Below are 25,115 nucleotides of genomic sequence, written 5' to 3' on the forward strand. Positions count from 1 at the left end.
GGCTCGGCGAGCCAGCACACAGTAGGCCCTCGAGCAATGCGGACCAACACAGCTTGTGGAGATGAAGGCTTGAGTCACGCGTTGCGTGGGAAGTTCAGTGTTGCAGCGGCCCAGCTGTGTGCTATGGTGGAGCCTCATATTTCATTAGAATATTTTCCACCGTTTCCATTTCATTGTGTACTAATAAGGCTGTCAAAATATTTTTATCCCTCCAGTATGGAGTGTGGTTTCACCCTGAATTCATGTTGGCACAGATGGCCCTGAGGTCCCGGATACTGTATATCGTCTAGTCTGACACTTTTTACAATTGAAGGTGGTCTCCAGAAACAAATCAATGTACTGACGAGGCAGTTAATTCTGGCTAAAGAGGAAATATAGGCTCCTTGAAAAATTGGTTTAATTTTTATATTCAAACTTCGTGCCCCTTGACCTGCACTTATCAGTGAAGGTTAAACGGAGGGCACGGGGTCGCAGCACGCTGGACGCAGCTAATTAAATAGGGCTGAGCGAGAGGATGTCGCTGCTTGATTTAAAGGGGAGAGGCCTCCGAAGTGTCCCTGGGGCTGGAAGCGCTTTGTCTCCGCGGTGACACCGAGACAGAGACACTCGACATTAGCAGTAACTGTGTGTCGGCAGCACTCAGCGGCAGGGCTGCTCGCCTCCAGCAGGCAGAGCGCATTCACGGGAGCTTCCAAGCCGGCCCGGACCGCGCACCCCGGCTGCGTGGACAGCGCTCCTGTCCCGCAGCCAGCGGTGGGCTTCCCTCGGGGTGGGCCGCGAGCCTTTTCTGTGGGCTCGCTCTCCCCTTTGCCCTCCTGTCACTCTGTCTGTCTGACATGTTTATTAAATAGAAGCTCCGGCTGTGCAGCCAGCCCCGCTCTCCCGCGTGCCCACCGCCCTGCACGGAGGCCCTGCAAGCCTCGGAGCTGGGGGGGGGATTTGGGGGGGACAGGGGCTGATGGTTGGGTGTTTTACATTCTTTGGGGGGCCTTGGGTTTATAGAGCTGTGTATTTGAGTAATAACTAGTTATTTATATTTCCTTTCTATTTGAACATAAGTAAATAATTAGAATTCTATTTGTATCCCTGTGTACAAGAAAATGTTTTCTCCAGGAAAAAAAGTATTGGAAGTTAGCTAAATGATAGATCTACGGGCGATTTTTCACATTTTGATATTTTCCCACATTTTCCACAGACTGTTTGTACAATGAGAAAAAATAACTTCCTGAAAACGGAAGAAATCACCCTACTGTAGGTGTCCGACCCACTTGGTACAGGCATTTGGTCTGCTATGCTCCATCTTCTGCCCCTTTTCAGGTTAAACCCTGCACTTATTATGGTCCCTTGTGAGCACAGGAATCCCCGGGGCTGCTCAGCGTTGAGCTCTAGAAGCTGCACACGCTTCTCCCGCACCGGCCCCGGCCCCGCACCGGCTCCGCACCGCGGTCGGCAGCCCTGGCTCCCGCTGGGGTGCTAACTGCTCCTTGCCTTTGCCAGTCCATTGTAGGGGCAGAGGGCTTGTCCCTTGCGTTCCGGCACATCGCCAGCTCCCTCCTGGGCCACTGCAGCCACGTCTCCTGTGAGAGCCTGCTCCACGAGGTCATCGTCTGCGTGGGCTACTTCACTGTCAACCACCCGGACAACCAGGTAAGAGGCCCCGGAAGTTCCTGCGGCCGTTCCCCCGCACGGAGAGTGAGGTGCTGGGGCGAGAAGAGGCAGGCTAGCTGCTGGGACCCGTCTGGCCTGGGCGGGGGCCTCCAGCAGCCCCGGGGAGGTAAAGGGATTGGATCAGCACTGGATTAACAGGGCCTCCTGCAGAGCTGCACAATTAACATATGTTAATAAAATATTGTAAGCCACACGGCAGCATCTGCTCTCTTACTGCGTGGATTCTGGTGCTCTCCGTAGCCTTCCTGTGGTGATGAGTAGAGAGCCCCTTTGGCACTGAGCCAGCAACCAGCCAGTGCTGTAGGGCATGGCTCCCGGCCCGGTGCTTTAGGGCACACACGGCTCCCGGCCCCGTGCTTTAGGGCACACCCGGCTCCCGGCCCGGTGCTTTAGGGCACACACGGCTCCCGGCCCTGTGCTATAGGGCACACCCGGCTCCCGGCCCTGTGCTATAGGGCACACACGGCTCCCGGCCCAGTGCTATAGGGCACACACGGCTCCCGGCCCAGTGCTGTAGGGCACACACGGCTCCCGGCCTGGTGCTTTAGGGCACACCCGGCTCCCGGCCCAGTGCTTTAGGGCACACACGGCTCCCGGCCCAGTGCTTTAGGGCACACACGGCTCCCGGCCCGGTGCTTTAGGGCACACACGGCTCCCGGCCCAGTGCTTTAGGGCACACACGGCTCCCGGCCCGGTGCTTTAGGGCACACACGGCTCCCGGCCCGGTGCTTTAGGGCACACACGGCTCCCGGCCCAGCGCTTTAGGGCACACACGGCTCCCGGCCCGGTGCTTTAGGGCACACCCGGCTCCCGGCCCCGTGCTTTAGGGCACACACGGCTCCCGGCCCAGTGCTTTAGGGCACACACGGCTCCCGGCCCTGTGCTTTAGGGCACACACGGCTCCCGGCCCCGTGCTTTAGGGCACACACGGCTCCCGGCCCCGTGCTTTAGGGCACACACGGCTCCCGGCCCAGCGCTTTAGGGCACACACGGCTCCCGGCCCAGCGCTTTAGGGCACACACGGCTCCCGGCCCAGCGCTTTAGGGCACACACGGCTCCCGGCCCCGTGCTTTAGGGCACACACGGCTCCCGGCCCTGGCTTCTCCCCACCCGCCCGGAGTTAGCGGCTGCCTGCCTGGTGGTGGTGGAGGGGACCTGAGGCAGGCTCCTGAGTAGTTTTGCTCTTTTTTTTTTTTTTTTTAAATATATTTTATTGATTTTTTTACAGAGAGGAAGGGAGAGAGATAGAGAGCCAGAAACATAGATGAGAGAGAAACATCGACCAGCTGCCTCCTGCACACCCCCCACTGGGGATGTGCCCGCAACCAAGGTACATGACCCTGACCAGAATCGAACCCGGGAACCCTTCAGTCCGCAGGCCGACGCTCTATCCACTGAGCCACACCGGTTTCGGCCTGAGTAGTTTTGCTTTTAATTGTTTTGATGATTTGGTTTTTGAGCAAGATTTCATTTGTAAATAAGATTCTGCTGCTTTAAGGAGTTGGGAGATTTGTGTTACAGATTTTGTGAAAAAATAATAAAGCACTGTATTGCACTTTATTTTTGAAACCAGGTTGTGGCATAAATAACATATCAAATAGTGATTCCTGACAACCTCATTTCTCTATCTTTTTCATCGTATAACGGGACGTCGTACCTTTCCCCCGCCCGGCACCCCTCTATGAATGTATTTACACAGCTGCGGTCATGCAGTACATACACTCATGTCCTGCTCTAGACACTTAACCTGTAACAGAGCCATTCTTTACAAGTACATTTTTTTAAAAATATTTTTATTATTTTTTTACAGAGAGGAAGGGAGAAGGATAGAGAGCTAGAAACATCGATGAGAGAGAAACATCGACCAGCTGCCTCCTGCACACTCCCCACCGGGGATGTGCCCGCAACCAATGTACATGCCCTTGACCGGAATCGAACCTGGGACCTTTCAGTTCGCAGGCCGACGCTCTATCCACTGAGCCACACCGGTTTCGGCTACAAGTACATTTTTAATAACTGAATGGCTGTATCTGTGTAGACAGCCCCTGGGTGACCGAACGGTGTCCATATATTACCATGACACCCGCTGCACTTAACAGAGGCGAGTGACGTGTGTGTGATAGTATTTGCTGTGTCTAGTTCTACAGCAATACGTTCAGTTCTATGGACCTTAAAAATAAAACTGCTAGTTATTTTATCAGCAAAAATGTGTTAGCCCTAGCTGATTTGGCTCAGTAGACAGAGTGTCGGCCTGCGGACTGAAAGGTCCCGTGTTCGATTCTGGTCAAGGGCACATGCCTGGGTTGCAAGCTCAATTCCCAGTAGGGGGTGTGCAGGAGGCAGCCGATCGATGATTCTCTCTCTCTTCATTGATGTTTCTATTTCTCTCTCTCCCTTCCTCTCTGAAATCAATAAAAAATATTTTTTAAATGCATTTATTGGGAATAGCAGATAATTGCAATTCTGAATAAGCGTGCTATAGCAAAAGACTATATAGGTGAGTCCAGAAAACAAATGAGAACGTTACTTTATAGAGGAAAGGGAGGGGTCCGGAGGGTGCTTTGAAGAGAAGTCCATTGGAGGGGGGGGGAGCGCTCAAGGTGGTGATGCGTCTCATTGGCTGCATTGCAAGGTTTCCATGGCTGGTGTGTGGCTGGGCGAGGAGGAACCTCCTTCCGCTGGCTGCTGTGGTGGAGACACTTCCTGCTGGAACTGCAAGCTGTGTGCTTGGTGTTGGGTGGAGCCGAGCGCTCCGCCTTCAGGCCCCGGCTCCATCGCACCGGCGGTTTCTTCACGGCAGCCAAGCTGAGGGCTAGTTTCAGGCTCTGCTAAACCCACTCTGCGGTGAGGAACTACGGAACTCAGAGTTGTGTGGGCTTCCCGAGAGGGTTCCTGCTGATGCTGGTCACGGACCAATCCTCTCCTGGAGGTGAAGCACCTGCTCTGAGTCTCCGGCCCACCAGACGGGATGGGAAATGGGGTCGGAGCTGGTGTTTGCAGGTGGCATGTGACAGCCGACCTAGGCCTGCGGCAGAGCTGCAAGTGAGCACGCGGGAGCAAGAACACGCAGATTAAGTGAGCAACACGAGGGGACGGGGCCTGGTGCTGGTCAGGTGCGTCTGCGGATAATTGGTGAGAGAGCGCGCTGTGAGGAAGCAATCAGAAGAAAGATGGGAAAAGCCAGACATCCCGTGTTAGCCCCTTGCCTCCCGGACTGACACTAACCTGGACATCACTTCTGATCCAGGGAGGTCAGAGAAGCCCATTCAGCCCCAAGGCAGTGGCTGAAACAACAATCTCTGAGAAGAAAGAACAGGATAAAAATAAAGCAGAAATCAGAAATAGAAACGATAGTAACAGCAAACGCTGAGACACTGGGCCTTATGCGATGCTGTTTCTAAGCATAATCCCTGGTATTTGTAGAATTCTTTATAAACTCTTCCATCTGCTGCTCCGGGACCCCCTTAGCCCTTGAGTGTGGCTGTAGTGCAGGAATCATCCTGCCTCGTGGACAGTGGGTTCTGAGGTGAGGCCTGCCCTGAGATGACCCAAGAACCACTAAGCCCGGGACTAGATTCCAGGTCCCGCAAAGCCCACCCCGTGTACGTCTCATTTCATGTCATGTTGCTTAAGGAAGTCAGATTCCACAGCCCCATCTACTGGTGATCCCTGACGTGTACCCGGGAGGGGAGGGTACCCAGGCATTGAGATGCTGCCACGCTCGCTGCCTGGAAACTTCTGGACATCTGAGTGCCTGGCTCCGGAGCCGCAAAGGTCCTGGGAAGCTGAGTCCGAGTGCCTCCTGAGCACCAGAGGGACCACAGGCTAGGAAACAAGCCTTGAGCCGACCCCGCTCCGTCACGGCTGCGTGATCTCCGAGAAGCATCTCCCTGTGGGGCTGGAACTCTGTGGCTCAGCTAAGAGGTGGATGGTCCTGGAAATGGATAACGGTGAAGGTTGCACAATATTGTGGATCTACTTAATGCCACTGAATTGTGGCCTTAACATGGTTAGAGTAGTTTCATGTTGTATATCTTTGCCACAGTAGAAACCGTTTTGAAAACGTGGGTGGTGCTGGACGATCCCCCAGGACGTGAGCCAGGCCCACGCTGTGCCGTCAGCTCAGGGCTTTGCAGGGAGGACCGGCGCCCTTCCTCTCGGAGCTGGCAGGACCGAGCCCTCAGGCCCAGGGCGACCTCCGCAGGCCACCTGGCGTGGAAGTGGTGCCCGCGCGGGCGGCAGTCATCTTTCCGAAGGGTCGCCGTCTCTAATGAAAACGCTGGGTCAAACCAGAAGCATCCATCCATTGTGTGGCACGTCAGGACTCCTCCTAACTTTCTTCCCATTTAATTATGATAATGAACACAATTAGCATGTGCTGCGAGCCCTTCACCTTATTTGCATTTTATATGGGATGATTAAATGTGCCCTGATAATTGAATTAACTGCATGACAGATGATCGGACTGCCTGCATATTGCCGTGTGGGGAGTAAGCACCGTTGCCTGTTCATTTCCGTTAGTGACCGGCTTTTCATTTGGAAAGACCCCAGAGATTGCCGCGGCCAGAGCCCGAGGCTCTTAGGAGAGTTGAGGGGAAGGGTCCTTGGCCCAGCGTCCCCGTCGGCGCCCGTGGAGCAGACCGTGCCGTCACGTAGCCGTCCGCCCTGCACGTGCCGCGGGCTGCAGGCTCCTGGGGAGACCGGCCTGAGCTGTGACCTGCATGTTCCACGTCTTGTGGGAGTTGGTGATTTAGTAAGAACCCCAACATTCATTGGCTGATCACCCCTAAACTCTGTCTGTGGTCCTCCCCTCCGCCGTTTCCCTGCCAACGAGAGCAGGGCTGCTCCCAGGCGTGCACCCTCGGGCTCGGCAGCAGAGCCGTGTGTTCCCCGCGCTCAGCTCTCCAGCCCGGTTCCAGCTCCGGGCTTTCGGCGCAGCCCACGTCCTGCTCAAACATTCTTACTGTTTGTTGTTCTCAGAGGAAGGGTCCTCGGTCACACCCACTATGTACACGCCCCAGCCCGTCCCCCATGAATGGAGCCCTCTGTGGGCTCAGCGGGGACCCCAGGTCCTAGGCCTCTCTGCTCTCAGTGAGCGTGGGCAGCTCGCTCTGTAGCTGTCACGCTGGCATCCGGCGTTCTGTGTGTCCTCTCTCTGAGTGACACATACAGTTCCTCTTATAAAATTAACACCATGTCTAAGGATGAGCCTAGGAATTTCAACAATATGACCATTTTGGAGTTTCTCTCAGTATTACAACACAGAGAAAAATATGGTTTTTTCCCCCTCAAAAGTAAAATTTAACCCATTGCACAATAGATTTCCTAATTAAAAATAAGTTTTGCTTAAATATTTATGTTAAGACTTTTAGTGTTAGAATGGCATTTGCCAGTTAGCAATTTTGGCTGATGGCACTGAAAGTCACCCATATCACCAAACCCAAATAGAAGACGCTTTTTACTTCCCTCATCTCTTCGGTGAACTTTCCAGCACGTGCTCACGTCAGGTGCCCTTTTCACTGCACAAACCACCGACAAGTTGTCAGGAGCCGCACGCTTTACCCCGTGGCGCCGGGCCCGAGCCCCTGGAGCCGACGCAGCCTCGGCGGAGCCCGCACCTCCCAGGACCAGCACTGGCCAGTGCCCTCGGGGTACCTGGTGAGAAAGGGGCGTTCTCCCCGGCTGCTGACGCACCGTGTTCCCACAGATCCTCCTGTGCCCTGATGCAGTCACAGCCTGAATCCGTCTTGGCTTGATCTTTGACGTACCGAACGTCAGATGCCACAGAGGACAAGAGTGTGGCTCTGAAGTGAGCGGCTTGGAACGCCCTCTGCTGTCCAGCACTGTGACCTTGGCCGGGCTACCGAGCGCAGGGCCTCGGTCTACTCATCTGTGAAGCAGGGCCAGGCGGCCCCGACACCCAGGCGCGGGGCGGAGTCAGCGGGACACCCAGGCGCGGGGCGGAGTCAGCGGGACACCCAGGCGCGGGGCGGAGTCAGCGGGACACCCAGGCGCGGGGCGGAGTCAGCGGGACACCCAGGCGCGGGGCGGAGTCAGCGGGACACCCAGGCGTGGGGATGCTCGGGAGGCAGCTGCCGCCCGTTCGTCTCGCCCTGCACCGTAGCTCCACGGCACCGGCCCCCTCCGGAGTCACAGGTCGGCCGTCCTCCTTCACCGGCCTCCCCGCCTCTCGGGCTCCGGACACCCCAGGAACACAGTCCCAAAGCCCAGCATGGAGCCGTGAGGTGGAACACCAGCCCCCTTCGTCTCGGTTGCACTGAGAAAGCGGGGAGTCCACGGAGCGGCTCCGGCAGTGGCTGTGAGACAAGAGCACAGAGGACCTACTCCGCCCCAGGGGACGTGAAGCTCCATCGCAGACGGCAGAGCACGGGAGACGCACGGGGGAGCCGCCGGCACCCCTCCCAGGGTCCTCGGAACAGGCTCCGGTCGGGGGGCCAGGCCTCGCGTCCTTGCCCACCGGGAAACCTCCTGGCGCGTCGGCGTGCACAGGAAGTGAGATCAGGGGGACTGCTCTGTCGGCGGTGAGCTCTGACCCGTGCTCAATCTGGGCTGCCTCACTCTTCATTCGTGGAGGCACCTTTGTTCGTAACCCCACCCGAGGAGGGTATGCTTTCATTGATTTTAGAGAGAGAGAGAGACATTGATCCGTCGCCTCCCATACGTGCCCCGACTGGGGATCAAACCCACAACCCAGGTCTGTGCCCTGACCAGGAATCGAACCCGCCGCCTCTGGTGTACAGGACGATTCTCCAGCCACTGAGTCACCGGCCGGGGTACAGAGGGGCCTTTTTAATCATCACTGGGATGGGAAAGGGAGCGTAAAACCCGGGTCACTGGAAGCCGATGCCGTGGGACAGCTAGTGGGGCGGCCGTCGGGGCCCTGGGTCCTGTCCCGGCCGCACAGCTGGGTGTGGTGGGTCACTCGCTCTCCGAGCTTCACCTTCCTGTCTGCACTGAGGGAGGCCGGTGCCCGGGGCCCGCAGCTCTGATGGAGGAGGAATACACCATGTGAGACGCGTGGAGGTCACGGCCAGACCAGCCTACGCCGACACACGCAGTCTTCGTTTCTCAGTACGGCAGCCACAGCCCTGCTCTGGCCACTGGCTCCTTGCTGATCCCCAAACTGCCTTGTCCCTGCCACCTTCTCCCCGGAATGCTTTTCCCGCAGAAGCCCGCAGGCTGGGGACATGGCTGCCACCTGTCCTGCTCCCGGAGGGCCGTCCATGGTCAGCTGCTTCTTCACCTCGCTCCGTTTCTCTTCCCACTGCGTTACCCGCCCCTGACACTCCCCGTGGCTCTGTTCCCCCCCTCCCAGCCGTCCCGCTAAGTGCCGGTACTGGGCAGTGCCACGCACGCAGCGCTACCGGGTAAATATTTGCTGAGTGATGATCCGACGTGAAATGACACATCACCCTTAGGCCTGATCCTGCAGGAAAGGCTAAAACGGCCCCAGGTTTTGACAGACACAGCACTCCTGTTTCACTCACCGAACCTCCTGAACGGCTTTTAGCTAAAAATGTAGGAGCCGTTTCTTCGGCCCTAGAACTTACTTATCTTCGAATCTATTCTGAAAGCAGCTCCTTAGTTTTGTTTTGCCGGAGCCAGTAGTTCTGAGAACCGAAGGAAACGTCTGTTCAGCGTTTGGCAAATCCTGTTGTGAGAGAACAGTGCCACGAGGAGCACGGTTCACCCCCCGCCCTGCCTCGCGGGGGACCCAAAGGTGTGGAAGCCCCAGGGCTCCTGTCGGGGTCCCCGGGCCGCACTCAGGCTGCTCTGGCCCCTGCCCTCCCCTCCCCGGGCCACGCCTCAGCGAGCAGGACACGGTGCCCGGGGCTCCCCAGATGCTGTCGGGAAGGCAGTGAGCAGGTCCCCACTCAGCACCGGGCCCAGAAGTAGGAGGAAGGGAGACCTCACACCCGAGGAATTCCCTCCGCACGGAGCCCGGGGCGCTGAGACTGCGGGAACGCCGGGCATGAACCACGGGACCTGTCATGGTCCTAATTGGAACCTTATCCTCCTGCACTCAGAGCAGAGATGAAAGCGGGGAAATCCGAGAGGCCATTGATTTCACTTGAGAAAGCAGTAAACGGAACTACAAAGAGATGTGACCGCTATTATAGTCCTAAGATTAAATAAAATTGTCACAGACTGGTGCTGGGCAGCCGGTAAGTGCTCCGGGGAATGGTCCAGGCTCCCGCCCGCTGCTGGGAGGGCCAGGCAGGCCCGCCAGGCGCTGCGGGGTGACCCTCGCTCACCCCAGGGGCTCCATGGGAGGAGGTCGGGCCCCAGCTCGCCAAAGCCCCTGGGAATCTGGCGCGTTCAGGCCTTGTTAGGTCTGCTCCTCCTCCACCCACTCCTGCCCCCACATGTCCTGTCATAGCGTTCATAATCCTTCCGGGAGCACGTGTGTGTGTGTGTGTGTGTGTGTGCGTGTGTGTGTGTGTGTCCTCTTCACCTGAGAACATGGAGTAGAGGATGAGAACAGCTGCTGGTGAAGAATTCGGGGGCATTTCCCACATGTAAATGTAACACCTGTACAGGTAGAGCTCACAGGTGCTCATGGCTGATGGGACGTATTTCTTGACACATGATCTAGCCCAGTGGTCAGCAAACTCATTCATCCACAGAGCCACATATCAACAGGACAACGACTGAAATTTCTTTGGAGAGCCACATTTTTTAAACTTAACTTCTTCTAACGCCACTTCTTCAACATAGACTCGCCCAGGCCGTGGTATTTTGTGGAAGAGCCACACTCAGGGGGCCAAAGAGCCGCATGTGGCCCGCGAGCCGCAGTTTGCCGACCACGGATCTAGGCTTTCTGTGACCAGCCCCCCCTCCCCAGCCCACCCTGTGTGGATGGGACACAGAGTGCAAACAAACAGAAACCCCAAAGAAAGCAGTCCCTCAGACGGGTGGTGATCGGCGAGTCTGCCGTGGCCGAGGCCTGTGCTCCGAGGCCTTCCTCAAACACGAGTCGCCATGGGAACAGGGCCGGTGTCCGGTCCTGAGAACTACGGAGCCTGACGTTCGCACCGGCAGATGCTGGGGATCGCCCGCCCAGCCCCGCGCTGCACCATGTGTGGGAAGGGAGTTGGGAACGTGCTTCCGTTTCATGGCCACTCTCCTCGCGGAACAGAAGAGGGCGGGAGGGGGCCTGCCCAGGGGCCACCTCTGCCTCCCCGTGCCGGTCCCCAGCTCCCAGCCCGTTCCCCACAGGAAGCTGAGAGCAGCAAGGCTGGCCGTCCACCCAGGTGCCCGGGGCCCCCGGGACAGCCCCTCCCCCTCGTCTCCCTGGGATCCCTGGTCTCCAAAGCCTGAGAGGCCAAGCCCCTGCCTCCGGCCGGCTGCTGTGCCCCCTCCCTGAGCTGTGCCCAGCCCGCCAGGATCTCTGCCCTGGACTCGGCCGGGAACGGGAGGGACCCGCTTGCAGTGCCAGCCACAGGGACCCTGTGCTCTGCTGAGCCGGGTTATGTAAGCGGACAGGCTTTCCAGCCTCTCTCCTGCGGTTATAAATGGAGCCGTTTCTGCGCGCTCCCTGCTCTGCCCCCAGGGCGTCCGATTAGGGAAGCTGTGTGTGTGTGTGTGTGTGTGTGTGTGTGTGTGTGTGTCGTGATTCCTGGAGGTCACTGGCTGCCAGGCCCGGCCGGCTTCGGGTGCGACGGGACTTGTCAGGAGCGATGCGCGGCCGGGCCACCCTCGCTGGAGCGTTGCAGCAGGACCCGTTCTGCGGAAGGAATGCAGCGCGACGTGGTCTCTGCTCCGCTACACAAACACGCTTTGTTCCGTGACCTGCGGACCCTCGCGCTGTCTCTCCGTGAACTCGGTGTCTAGACACCTGCTTTTGCTCCTTGGTGGAGGACATCTCGTCTCTGACAAGAAAAGGGAAAAACAAAACAAGAATTTCTGGGCATAAAGACTGCCTTGCGAGGTTAGCTGTCTGTGCACATTCTGTCTGCCCTCGCCCCCGCCACCCTGACCCACAGGCTGTGTGGCCTCAGCTTTGAGAGGCGGCTCGCAGGGCCGGCCGGGAGGAGCTGCCCCTGCTCTCGGGGACCGCAGTGCGGGAGCCTGGGATTCGGTGGGGCGCTGGCGACGTACCCAGCCAGCCAGCTGTTCTTGCAAATGCAAAGGTGGCCATCGCAGCACCGGATGGCAGGTTTGGGAACCTGAGCTCGGTCCTCATCCCTTCCCTCCCCACAGGCATGAGTCCCTGCTCTTGGCCGGAACGGCGACGGGCACCATGCGAGGCACTAGGGTCCAGCGGGGAACTAGCAGGGCACGGCCGTCCCCGTGGAGCTGACAGCGAGCGACTGGGAAACGGACTCCCTTTTCCAGCCTTGTTTGTGACGTGAGAATCGCATCGGCAGACAGCTGGAGGGTGCAGAACCCGCTGCGAGGAGCGGAGATGGGCTCTGTGGGGAGACTGGGTCCTCCTCGAGGGCAGGGACGGCTCTCACTCGTCACCACCGTCCCAGGTGCCTCGTCCCCCTTGGCCGGAGCAGAGTCGGTAAACGTGATGAATGGAGGGTTTGTCTGCTCGCTCGCTTCCTGGCTCCTGGCAGCACTCCAGGCCGTCGCCGTTGCTGGAGAGGCACCTCTGGGCGAGGAGAGGCGGCGTTTCCGGGGGTAACAGGCTGGAACCCCCCAGGCCTGCGGTCCCAGGAAGCGAGTGCGCGGCCGCTTTCAGACGTGTGATCCGCACCCTCTCCCAGGCCTGATGCACCTCCAGACCGGGCCCACGGCCACTCGGCACGTCACCTCCACTTCCCTCCTTCTTCCTTCAGTGTACCTGGGGGGAAAGCGCTCGGTCACACCACGACCAGCAGCGTCGGTGTGTTGTAGTGACGGTGTTTGTTTCAGAGACGGCAGCCAGACTGCAGACACCCAAACCCCAGGCGGCCCGGACGGAGCTCACTGCAGGCGCGTGCGCAGCAGCTCCCTCCTGAGCGTCGGCCGGGTCCCCTCCGTTCCTCTCGTTCAGTTCCTACGTCTGATCGTTTGAGACCAGGCCAGGAGCCGGCCTCGGATGCCTAGCCCAGCCGGCATGGGCTTTGAGGAGGCCTTCGTGCAGGTGGATCTGTGTCCCCCGGTCGGCCGGCGTCTGTCTGGATGGCGGTGTGTCGTCCTCATCTCCATCTGGATGGGCAAGACTGCGAGAAGCTGGCTGGCGGCCCGGCACAGCAGGGGACGAGCTCGGATGTGGCGACAGAGAGCCAGCCCTGTGCCAGGGAGGGGCGCCTCGCGTCTGAGGGGCCTGCAGGGGCCTGCGGGTGAGCGAGAAGCCAGCACCCAGCGTCCCGGGGCTGCCGGGGACCCGGGACAGTCTTTGAAGTCTCTGAGCGTCATCTTCTTTGTGATGAAAGAGGAGGGTCACCCTCCCCCGACGGCCCACCACAGAGAGTGCGTGGAGAGTGAGGCCGCGGGGCGGGGCCTTTGCACACACGGCCGAGTGCTGAGTGCCCGGACCAGCTCTGCCCTGCGGGTGAGGGGTCCTGCCTGCAGTGTCCTGGAGACGGGCCTCCACAGAGAGACCAGCGCCCACCGCTCCACCCAGGAGGCGGCTCTCCCCCAGAACTCCCCGCAAACCCGGCCGGGGCGCCCTGCGGCGGTGTGTCATCCTCATCTCCCTCTCGATGTCCTCAGCCCAGAGGGTCCCACGTGCAGCCCGTCCTGCAGGGTCCCCGCCCTTCCCTGCAGAACCGGGGGCCGGCTGGGTGAACAGCACACACTGCCCTCCTGTCTGCGGCGGGAAGCCAGGCCGGGGGGCCCAGGAGGGCCTCCTCCAGGTTGTCCTCACAGCGCCGTGGCAGAGAGGCCTGGGAGCCTCGGGGTCTCTTCACGAGGAGCTGGTCCCAGCCGCGAGGGCCCCGACGCCCTCCCCCGGGACACGCCGTGTGCCACGGGCTGGCTGTGCGGGCCAAGGCGGCGGGAGGGGGAGGCAGACCATCAGGCGCACGAGGAGCTGCGGTTTGACCCCCGGTGACAGGGACGAGCCTCACCGTCCAGCAGAGCCAGCACAGGCCGGGAGGGAGGATGCGGCCGCCCCGTCCGGGACCGGGACGTGTGGCGGCTGCCGCCTGGCTCTGGGCTGGAAGGAGCGGCGTCACTGGCGCTGCTGCCGGGAAGACTTCCTGGGCTTCACGGGAAGCTCCTGCCGGAGGACTCGGCCCACGGCCGTCTGGGAGCTCTGCCCTCTGCCTGTTCCCCCGGCGCCTGAGCACAGCGGCCTCGCAGCACCGCCGAGCCTCGGCCCTGGGTTTCTTGGGTCATGCTCAGGCCGGGACTCCTCAGAGCTGTCAGGACGCACGTCCTGCCCCACCAGGTCCGGGCTGGCACCCGCCGTGGGCAGAGCTTCGTCCTGCGGGCGGGAGGTCCTGTGGGCAGAGCCCCGTCCTGTGGGCGGGAGGTCCTGTGGGCAGAGCTCCGTCCTGTGGGCAGAGCTCCGTCCTGTGGGCAGAGCTCCGTCCTGTGGGCAGAGCTCCGTCCTGTGGGCAGAGCTCCGTCCTGTGGGCAGAGCTCCGTCCTGTGGGCAGAGCTCCGTCCTGTGGGCGGGAGGTCCTGCGGGCAGAGCTCCGTCCTGCGGGCGGGTGGTCCTGTGGGCAGAGCTCCGTCCTGCGGGCGGGAGGTCCTGTGGGCAGAGCTCCGTCCTGTGGGCAGAGCTCCGTCCTGTGGGCGGGAGGTCCTGTGGGCAGAGCTCCGTCCTGTGGGCAGAGCTCCGTCCTGCGGGCGGGAGGTCCTGTGGGCAGAGCTCCGTCCTGCGGGCGGGTGGTCCTGTGGGCAGAGCTCCGTCCTGTGGGCGGGAGGTCCTGTGGTCAGAGCTCCGTCCTGCGGGCGGGTGGCAGCAGGTGCCACCAGAGAGGACGTGACAGCAGTGCCCGTCGCTGCACTGGCTTCTACGTTCTGGTCACAGACGCTCTCGTTTGCGCCTCATCTAAGCCCTGAAGCCTGCCGCGCCCCCCCCCCCCCCGTACCCTCTTATAGAAAGGACCCACCAGAGCCAGGGCTGCCTCACTGTCCCCGGAGCCTGCGGGCGGGTTGTGGCCGCCGAGGGGCGGCTGGCAGCTGTGTGAGGGCAGCCTCTCGGGTGAGACGTCCCTCTGGCCGGTGGAGGAGGAATCACAGCTGCGCCCCCCCTCCCCGCTCCATGCTGAACATGAACCCCGAGACCGCACTCGGAGAGGGGGCTTTAGGAGGTGACTGAGGTCCAGGGAGGCCATCGCAGTGGGTCCTGACGTGGCAGGCCCGTGGCCTCGGAGAGAGGCCTGTCTGTCCACGCGCACTCCGCACTCGCCAGGAAAGGCCAGACGGTGGGTCTGCACCCAGGAGGAGGCTCTCCCGGAACCGACCCTGCGGCCCCTCGACCTGACTCCCAGGCCCCGGAGCTGCGGGAAGCACGTTTCTGTGGCGGCAGCCTGAGCTGTGAGGCCCAGGGCGCCCGGCTCCTCTCCTGGGGTCCCGCCCTGCAGTCCCCGGGCGCAGGTTGGACGCCGCTGAGGCAGGTCCGCGCTCCCCGCGTGAAGGGCCCTCCTCCGGCCCCTGTGATTGTCATTCGTCTCCTGAGAGCGAAAGCCTGGCCTCTGTCCCCACAGACTTGACCCGAGACTCAGTGTCTGCTGACCTCACCTGGCCTCGGTGCACCCGGTACCTGCCTGGTGGGAGGCACACAGATCGGAGGCAGAGGCCGGGGGGCCAGGGGTCAGCAGGTGAAAGAACCAGCGTGCTTGTCCACTGCACATTCCATCCTCTTTCCTTTCCTTTACCCAGATTCCTCTAACGCCGTGTTCGTGTCCCCCGGCCTCTCTCCCCAGGCCGCGCACACTGCCCGCCTGCAGCCTCCCTGTCCTCGAACCCCTGCTTCCAGAGAGAAGAGGGAGGGGGGTCTCTCCCCCTCTTTCCCGACCCCGTGTTACTAACAAAAGTGGTGAGGACCAGGGCCTTGGGCAAAAGACCCCCTTCTTCCGTGGGTCGTACCGACCGGGGAAGGACCAGGAAGGGACGCCGAGGGCATGAAGCCCTGTCGTGTTCAGTCAGTCAGGTAGCTTCTGCTCGTCGCCCCAAATTCAAGACACGGCATCCTTCTCAGTGAGGGGGTCTGTTTCGGGGTCCGGCACCCCTGGTCCTGTTTGCTCTCCATTTGGGCACCAACAGGCATGTTCACCTTGTGAAAACCGGTGTTCACTTAAGGCAGCGGTTCTCAGCCTTCCTACTGCCGCGGCCCTTTAACACAGTTCCTCCTGTTGTCGCCACCCACAGGGTGAGAGCCGCTAGCAGGGTCGCCTGAGACCATTGGAAAACACAGATATTTACATTACGATTCATTAACAGTAGCAAAATTACAGTTATGAAGTAGCAACGAAAATAACTTTATGGTTGGGGGTCACCACCACATGAGGAGCTGTGTTAAAGGGCCGCGGCATTAGGAAGGTTGGGAACCACTGACGTAAGGGGTGTGTGTGCATCAATGATTTTCAACCTTTTCCATCTCGTGGCACACAGCACTGACTGCTAAAGTTCTGCAGCACACCAAAAGATGTATTAAATTTTGCCAATTTGAAAAAAAAAAGGTATAATTTTGATTCATTCGCACCGGATTTCTCGTCCTTTTTTTTTTTTTTTTTTAATCTCAGGGGAAGAGGTCGGTGCCCCGCACTGACGTCCGGTGTCGCGTGTTGTGCAGCGCTGTGGCACTCCCGCTGGGAACCGTGTACACGTCATTAAAAAGTTACTTCTGAAGGAATTCCCCCCTTCAAACCGGGCATGGGGCAACCTGCCCAGGGTCACACGACTAGGGAAGCGGCCGGCTTGGACAGACCCTTCTTGGTCCCTGTCTGCCGTCCAGCCCCTCCCGGCCGCGTGCGACACGGAGCTGCTCTGAGAGAAGCCCTCGCGGTGGGCGTTGGCCTGCGTGCCCTGCGGGAGGGCAGTGGCCTGGCCAGGCCCAGGGGAGCGCCCACCTTGGTCAACAAAGGCGACAGGCCAGCCGTCACTGATTCGGTGCCAGCCCCGTCGGGATGCAGAGAGAGAGAGAGCAGCGTCTTGTAAACTAGCTTCCCCGACGGTGCACATTCCTCCCCCTCAGCAGCACGTCCACGCCGCCGGGGCCGCTCTGCTGCCGTCTCCTGCCTGGGGAACGCCTCGGCCATCCCAGGGATGACCCCCGTGGCCGGGGAGAGGGACTGGACAGCATGAAACGGAGCCCCTCGCCCCGCAGCCTGTCCGCAGCCTCGCGGGCAGCTCTCTCCTGGTGCCCCAAGCCCTGAGCGTCCAGGCCGGGCGTTGGCACCCGGTCTCGGTTCCCACCCGAGGGAGCGCTCAGCCCGATCCCGCAGCGGCTCAGCTTGCTCATGCCACAGCCCACCTGCCTCCCCCGCGGGGGTCTGGCCCGAGTCTCCGTGTGCAGGTCAGCCCCTCCCCGGCCTCCACACCCTGTCTGCCCGCAGCGTGTGACACGTGGTTCGAAGCGCACAGCCAAGCCGGGTGCCAACCACCCTCGGGCACCCCAGCCTGTACCCAGGTGGTCTCCTAGGTGGCCCTGTGGGTGGAACCCCGCACCCCAAGGTAACTGCCTACACCCGTTAGTGTCTGCACCGTCGAGAGGCTTAGAAGTCGTGGCCGCTGGCAGGTCACGGCACGGCCCTGTGCGACCTGTCAACGCCTTTCCGCCCGGGCGGCGGCCCCGAGGGCTCTGCCCACCTCAGCGAGGGGCAGGGGCCGAGGGGGAGGGCTCCGCCGGGCACTCCTGTTCCGTCTCGTTTACCAAGAACCCAGCGTTATCGTCTTTGCCACTGTGCCAGCCCGGCTGGCGGGGGGTGTCTTCAGCAGGGAGCCCCTTCCACAGAAAACGCTGAGGGGGGGCTGCTCATACGGGGTCGTCGTGAGCTCTCAGGTGGGGCCCATTCGGCTGGGCCACAGCGTGTACCCGACGATTACAGTAAAGATGTGAGCGCATGCTTTATCAGGAAAGCGGACAGTAGGACACACGTTTCCCCGGTGTCGGGACGGCAGCACACAGCCGTGTGCCGAATGGTCAGGCTGCGCGTCCTTCACATTCCTGCTGGATCTGTAGGCATTAACCAGCCCTGTCAGCATTCTCTGGAGGTTTTTGAAGTCGTTTCAGCCATTGAACTGAAATATGTGAACTATTACTTTGTTGACTTTCTTCTTAAACCAGACTGCATTATCATCTGCGCGCGTGTTCTTAAAGCATTGTTGGGAGCGCTTTGAAAACTTGTAAATCCCTGTAATTTATGTTCCTCCTGCCTCTGCCCTGGCGTTCCTTCCCTCTGGTTTCCATCTGCATGCCGCCCTGTCTGGGTGTGTACCTGTAGGGTTGTGTTTTTCCAAGTACAATTGACAGTCCTGACCTTGGATTTTAGTGTCCCTACCTTCTATGAGATCTGTCCAGTCAAGGTTACTTGAAACAGATCTGACTTTGACATCTCTGATTCTATCCTGGGGGCCCCGGAGTAAATTAGGAGGGCTCCCCACACGCCCATTAATTGCATTGCCTGGTCCCGGGCATGTGCACAGCTGTAAGCCTCGCCCGCCTCACCACCACGGCCGCGTTCTCTAAACAGTTCTCCTCCTGGTCCCCGCGGCCCTGATGGAAACAGATAAGGAGGACGGATGGGAGGAGGGATCTTTGCCGCCTGGGCCGAAGCTGCTCGTTCCCCTTCACTCCCCTTTCCTTCCGTGTCTGTCTGCACACGGAATGGATTTACCCGCGTTCATACGTGAGCCGGTCAGGGGCTGCAGTGGGCGGGGCTGCCAGAGGCTGTCTGCCTGGGGAGGGAGCTGTGTGCAGGTTTAAGGGAAAGGGCTGCCCTGCTTTGTGGGGGGGGGGGGGGGGGGGCGGGGCTGGTGCGTGGTTACGGCTGCGGGTCCTGGTCCACATCACGGGCCTGCACGGCCGCTGGGCCTTCATCACGATTCTAGTAACGTCAGTGGCCGCAGAACTTCTGGAATCTTTCCCCGAGTCAGGAGGTGAGATGCCTGTCTGCTCCTCCCCAGCACCCCTAAGTTAAGGGCAGGTCCCACTCCCGCCGCGGGTCCTCGTGGTTCCTCCCGGCACTTGCCCACGGAGGGGGCAGGCCCGGCGGCGGCTGGCCGCTGACCGGCTGCTCCCCCGTCCCAGGTCATCGTGCAGTCCGGCCGCCACCCGACGGTGCTGCAGAAGCTGTGCCAGCTGCCCTTCCAGTACTTCAGCGACCCGCGGCTGGTCCGGGTGCTGTTCCCGTCGCTCATCGCCGCGTGCTTCAACAACGGCCACAACAAGGTCATCCTGGAGCAGGAGATGAGCTGCGTCCTGCTGGCCTCCTTCCTTCAGGTACCGCCCTGCTGTCGGGGAGGCCTCCGCCAGGCCATCCACACCGCCCTGTAGGGAGTTCGCACACTTCGGTGCTCGGGAATTGTTCACAAAAGGTCGGGGCGGTAACACGGGGGTGGAGTGTTGGGTAGTTTCTACCGAGGATTTCAGGGAAAGGGCGTTTTCCTCGGGCGGAAACGGTGAGGCCGCACCAAGGAGATGCTTTCAGAGCACGGCCAGGCTTCGGTAAGGCTTTAACGGTTCCATTCACTTGACGCTTAGTCTGGCTGTAAGGGACAGGTAATGATTGCTGAGGAAAGATCAGTGAGAACTTCAGTGTATTGGAAATGTTTAAATAAATACGATCCATATATACACACACTTGTGTGTATAAAAACCTGTTATATTGCCTTTAGAAAAACCTACACCTTTTAACAACGGCCTCCTGTGTTTCTGACTGAGTTAGTCTGTATCAGTGCGTAGCTAACTAAGCAAAACCAAGGTGGCTATTCTTTAATACGTGTGAATAGCAAACCTGTGGTTTTTTCTGTCGTTGTAGATCATTATTTCCTGAAAACATTCCATTTTCTTTCAAATATAACACAACTGGGTCAGTTATGTTTCGAAACCTTTTATTTTCAGCTTAGTTGTTTTGTTTGAGCCTGGGTTTCAGTTTCTGAACAAGTTTTCAAAGCTATTCAAATCGGCAGGTCAGGTACGAACTTTCAACAAGTGTCTTACGGTTAAATCAAAGTCTTAATCAAGTCTTCTGTAACCATCATAGCAAAAGTTAGGGCTCTGCATATATTCTTCGAACCTTGGGGTTGAATGCAGAAGGAATTTCATTTAAGACCGTGATCTTAAACGCAGATGGTTCCTTCTTCCATTCGGTGCTGTGGTCCCTCCAGGTTACACCCTGCTCCAGGCACTGGCATCACAGCACGGAATGAAACACAAACACCTGCCCCCTCAGACTTTCCATTGCGGGGGGAGTCGAACAGAAAACAGACAGCTTGCCTGCTGGTGTTAGTGCTGAGCAGGAAAGTAAGGCAGCGGAGGGGTAGGGGCTGCCTGGGACGTGGGGTGCAGAGTGTTGGGCCCGAACAGAGGGCCCTCAACCAAGACAGTGATAGTTCAGCAAAGAGCAGATTCTGTATCTGGCCCACCTTCATCCATTCCATTTTCAACTGCGTGGGAAACTATTTGTAAAAATACAAATGATATCAGAATCTAAAGTAATAAATATATTACTTGTTTTCATCTGATAGTCATCTCAAACTAGTTCTAAATCTACTCTGCTGTATTACATTCAACACACATTCAAATAAGTGAATATAAATTTAACACATTTCACTTATATTTTAACACAAATTCTGGAAATGCTACACAAATATCTTAGAATACTTATTTGAGATAAAATGTTGGGCTTAAATCAAGTAATTTTTTCTATAAATAATAGTGTTGAAGGGAACTAATACATATTAGATTTTAGCTTCTAAAATGGTTCTGCAAGGCCCCTGTGTTTTAGATTAATAATAATTACTAGAAAGTGATATTAAAGGCAGGAGCTGGTAGTTTCTGAAATTCTGTATGGTCTACATTTTCCATGTGAAAGTAAAATTAGCAGACTTTGAAATTTAGCTGACTACCTAAGAGCTTTAATAGTTGTGTTTTAAAAACGTTACTAATCTGTTGAAGACAGTAACTGTGACTGAAGTGTTCAGTTGGTTGGATATGAAGTAAGATTGCGTTTCCGTGGTGGCAGCAGCCTGGCCTGTGCTGGGCGAGCAGAAGCTGAGAGGCATGGCTGTTTGGTTAAAATGACGAGAACCTGCAGGGCCTGGCATCCGTTTCTTCAGCTCCAAATACTCGTGCAAACATCGTTGTCTCTGAATTCAGCAGCTGTACAGCCGCGCTCAGTGAGGCTCTCTGCTTGTGGTTTTGGTGTAAAACGCTTTTCTCATCTTCACAGGACTTTGCACAGAGTCACGGTCAAGCAGAGAACCAGTCTTCCCAGCCCAAAGGTATGTCTCTTAAGATTAACGGTCATGTTTGTCAGCTGAACGGACACGTTTCTTACTTCATCTTTCAGAACCCTTGGAGAAGTTGTTTCTTACTTTGCCTAAAATATGTGAGATTCAGATACCAAGTGTATTTCAGACAATAAAAAAAAAAAACAGTTTTGTAATCAGCATGAATGTATCGGAATATACAGAGCCCTGGCCAGTGCGGCCCAGTTGATCGGAGCATCATCCCGAATGCCAGAAGGTGGCTGGGTCAGTCCTGTCAGGGCACATGCCCAGGATGCAGGTTTGATCCCCAGTGGGAGCATTTGCAGCCAATCAATGTTTCTCTCTCTCCCCCTCTTTTTACCAATCTCTCTAAAACTCAAAAAAAATAAATAAAATTAAATTTAAAAATATAATATATATATATATACATACACACACACACACACAGACAGACAGAGAGAGAGAGAGAGAGAGAAATCTATGGAAGTAAAAGAAATATCTTTGTGAAATGTATACTCACCTCATGCAAGATATAATAAATGGTGAATAATGACTAAATTTACTTAGTAATACAGGAGACAATCAGATCATTAATATTGGCCCATGTTACTCACCTAAATACTGAAATCACATAGGTTTGGTCCCCTGTGCATGTTCAGAATAAAATTATTAGTGATAGTAACCCATATCGGCCCTAAATTCAAGTACTTGAATTTCTCTAATTGAAGTAAGAGACGTACAGTTGTTCTCCGTGGAGAAAAGGCCATCAGATTACAAGGGTTTCTCCCTGTAGTTTCCTGCTGAGGTGTTTCCTGAGATCACGCTGCAGACGTGGAGTTTGAAGTCATCTTTACTTTGTAAAACGTTTTGCTACCTAGACAGTAACTGAGGCGTGCACGTCGCTCTGTGACTGTCGAGGCAGCGTCTCTGATTGAGACCCTAATGCCCCCATTAGTGTGACAGTCTTTAAAGTGGCCAGTCAGGGGCCCCTGGGGCACCCACCGAGTAGTCCTCACTGGGGGGCAGACGGCAGTGGGGGGGCATCTTGGATTGTTACACACACACACACACACACACACACACACACACACACAGTGGGCGAGTGCTGAAAAGTACAAAGATGGAACTATAAGCTTGTAACAGTGTCATGGAAAATGTCACGTTCAGTGACTCGGGTACTGTGCTGAGTAAACAGAAGGCGGTGCCCCTTTTAGAGTTAAAGTCAGCATCGCAGCCGGTGCCATTTGTCCAAGCCCGAGGTGCAAGTTCAGTTCTGCCCGACGGTCACGGCCTGCAGGGAGAAGAGCCACGGAGGCCCCTTGGGGAGGTCAGCATCGTTTGTCACTGTTTCTCTCCAGAGAACTTTGAAGTTTTTAAAGATGTGAAAACACCCACGGAAATCTGGTGCCCGCCCTTGTACCTGGACAGCGTTTCTCTGCCCGTGAGAAGTGCGGGCGCTCCCCCCCCCCCCCCCATCAGCTTGTCCCGACTGATGAGTCACCATTGGTGTCTGGCCCGCAGAGTCCCCGGAGCTGCCTCTGTCTGCGGGAGGGAGGGCTGAGGCCTGGGTCCACCTTCTTTCTTCCCCGACGTCTTCCGGACCCCCACGCTCCCCCCTCAGTGCGTTCAGTCCGTCACTCCACTTGGTGGCACACCCCGAGCTGTCCCTGTGAGACCTGCTCCCGTCAGGGGAGCTCGCTGGTGTCCCCATAAACATGGCAGGCCATCTGGGTTGGTCGCCCACGTGCACCCTAAGTGTCAGCAGCCCTGGCGGCACCCCCACACACACACAGAGGAAGGTCCAGTGCTGGGTGCTCGCTGCTCCCCGCTGTGCTTGCCCCGCGGTCAGGGGAGCCCCTACGCCCCTGCGGTTACATGGGTGACCGTCACGCCAAGTTGAATGTAAACTGAAAGTGTGTCTCCAACCAAATCAACGGTTTTAGAAAATATGTTGCTTCCATACATATTTACCCGTTCAAGTCTAATTTAACCCTTTGCACTCGCTTGCTTTTTTCTCGATTCCTTTATTCTACTCGGGATTTAATTTTTTAAATAACCCAGATTTTACAAAGCGCAGCAGTAGAATAAAAAACTGGAGTTTCTTTTCATACAAACTTATTTATTTGGATTTTTTTATATTTCAAATTATTGATACATTCAAAGAGTAATTTTAATTTCTATAATTTTTCATGGTGTGATATTTTTTGAAACATTCACCCACATGAAGACCTGGTTTACATTCACATGTTTCGCAAATATAAATCGTCTCTCTTCTTCCTCCTTTGATTTTTCTGTTAGAACAAACAACACAATCTTTGTGTTTTTTGTTAGGGTGAGGTGTGATTATATGGAGCTTTCCACCTAAACGTTGCTCTAAGTTAGTGGATAATAATCTACCCCTGGAAGTTAGTGTACCATCTCTGAATTCTCCAACAAGATCATGTACTAGTTTCCTAATAAATTTCACATGCGTTATCGGTTTTTCATTTTTTCTTTTTTGGCATCAGTTGAGACGGCATTTACATTTTACTTGTCCTTTCATGCTAATTAAAACAAGAAAAGATACTGGAAAAATAGACAAAAATCCCCCTTCCCCCCGCGGTGAAACTACGTGTCGAGTGTGGCTCGACATATGAGCTGCTACCGATGCTAACCGCGTCGAGTCACACTCGACATCCGAGTGCAAAAGGTTAAGGGCAGGTGTGATTGTCGTTCTATTTTGTTATTATATTTATTTTACCCTATTTTCCAACTCTGGAATCCGAAAGAAATTTTTTCACCATGTTTTACATAGCAGTTAATGTCTAAATACATTAGCATAAAATAGATTGTGACCCAAATATATTGCATATTTTATACTATAGGTAGATCAATTACCTTGTGTGCATAAATTGTGTCATGGTTTATCTGAAGTTTTATGTCTCCATTTTGTCAGATATCAAAATACTCAGAACTCTTTTACATTTCATTCTTTTCCATTTTTCTCTCAGGAAAATGCCTTGGATCCCAAGACTATCTTGAGCTGGCTAACAGATTTCCTCAGCAGGCCTGGGAGGAAGCTCGACAATTTTTCTTAAAAAAATAAAAATAAAAAATGTTTTGGTTGGTTCTATATTTGAGGACCCTCATTAATAATTTAAATTGTTCAAACCAACGTTTTAACTGTTCCTTAAGAAACTCTTTTTCACATGTTTATACTCTCCCCGTGCTGTAGATATGGTGTATACTTTGAACTATTTATAATGGCTGTAGATACTTCCACTTGCTAACTCTGTAAGTTGAGTTTATTTCATTTATGCACAACAGTTTGCATTTTGGTAACTTCCATCTTATCTACTTTGCATTTGTAATATGGGTGAAATTAGGCACAAAATCAGCAAGTCTGTTTTCTTGTAATAAAATAACTTATTCTGTTTGCAATGGTGACTTTTCTTAAGACAATTCAAATGCGAAAGAAAAATGCTAACTCCAACTCTTGAGGTACCTTAAGTAAAGACTTAAAGTTAACCAGCTCCGAACTCCCCTCCTCCGGGACTGGAGTGCATTCTAATTACATACACGTCCCGGGGCCACTGGGAGTGAATGTGGAGCGGGGATCCCCGGCCACCCCACTCCTCAGACCGAGCCCGGCCTCGGGGCGGTGCGGCCGGAATGGTGCTCCGGAAGGAAGCGCAGATGCCGGAAGGGCCGCTCGCACCCCCTGCGGACGCTGCCGGCTCCGGGCCGGGCCGCACCTGACGGCGGTGATCGGTGATCGGCGGTGATCGGTGATCGGCGGTGATCGGTGATCGGCGGTGATCGGTGATCGGTGATCGCTTCTGTCGGATGAGGACCAGCCGTTACCAGCCACACAGACCGGCTGGAAAACGGTTCCCAATATGGATCCGATTGAAGGCTGGGGCGGGGGCTGGGAGAGACGTTTCTTCGCTTCTGTAGCGCGCATGGTTTTTGCCGTTTTACGGAGAAAACACGGAGGTCCCGCTGCCAAACAAACCAAAGGCGGCCCCGCCCCGAGCGCACGTCCGCGGCACCGGCCGGACCGCGGGCACCGAGAGGAGAAACGGTAATGCCGGAAGCCACACATGGACAGCCCTGACTGCCCTCCC

At 56.5% G+C, this 25,115-nt stretch overlaps 1 protein-coding gene across 1 annotated transcript in view; it reads left to right on the top strand.

Annotated features, from left to right (window-relative positions):
- The window catches only part of SCAPER (S-phase cyclin A associated protein in the ER), a 197,683-nt gene extending 173,259 nt beyond the window's left edge, over positions 1–24,424 (top strand). Inside the window, exons 29-32 of the mRNA XM_054713413.1 lie at positions 1,498–1,647; positions 18,827–19,018; positions 20,970–21,021; positions 24,000–24,424. Coding sequence (XP_054569388.1) covers positions 1,498–1,647; positions 18,827–19,018; positions 20,970–21,021; positions 24,000–24,094 — 489 coding nt within the window. The 3' untranslated portion in view covers positions 24,095–24,424. The remainder of the gene's footprint in view (positions 1–1,497; positions 1,648–18,826; positions 19,019–20,969; positions 21,022–23,999) is intronic.
- The last annotated feature ends 691 nt before the right edge of the window (positions 24,425–25,115 follow it).

This window comes from Eptesicus fuscus, chromosome 25, assembly GCF_027574615.1.
Source record: "Eptesicus fuscus isolate TK198812 chromosome 25, DD_ASM_mEF_20220401, whole genome shotgun sequence".
NCBI lineage: Eukaryota > Metazoa > Chordata > Mammalia > Chiroptera > Vespertilionidae > Eptesicus > Eptesicus fuscus.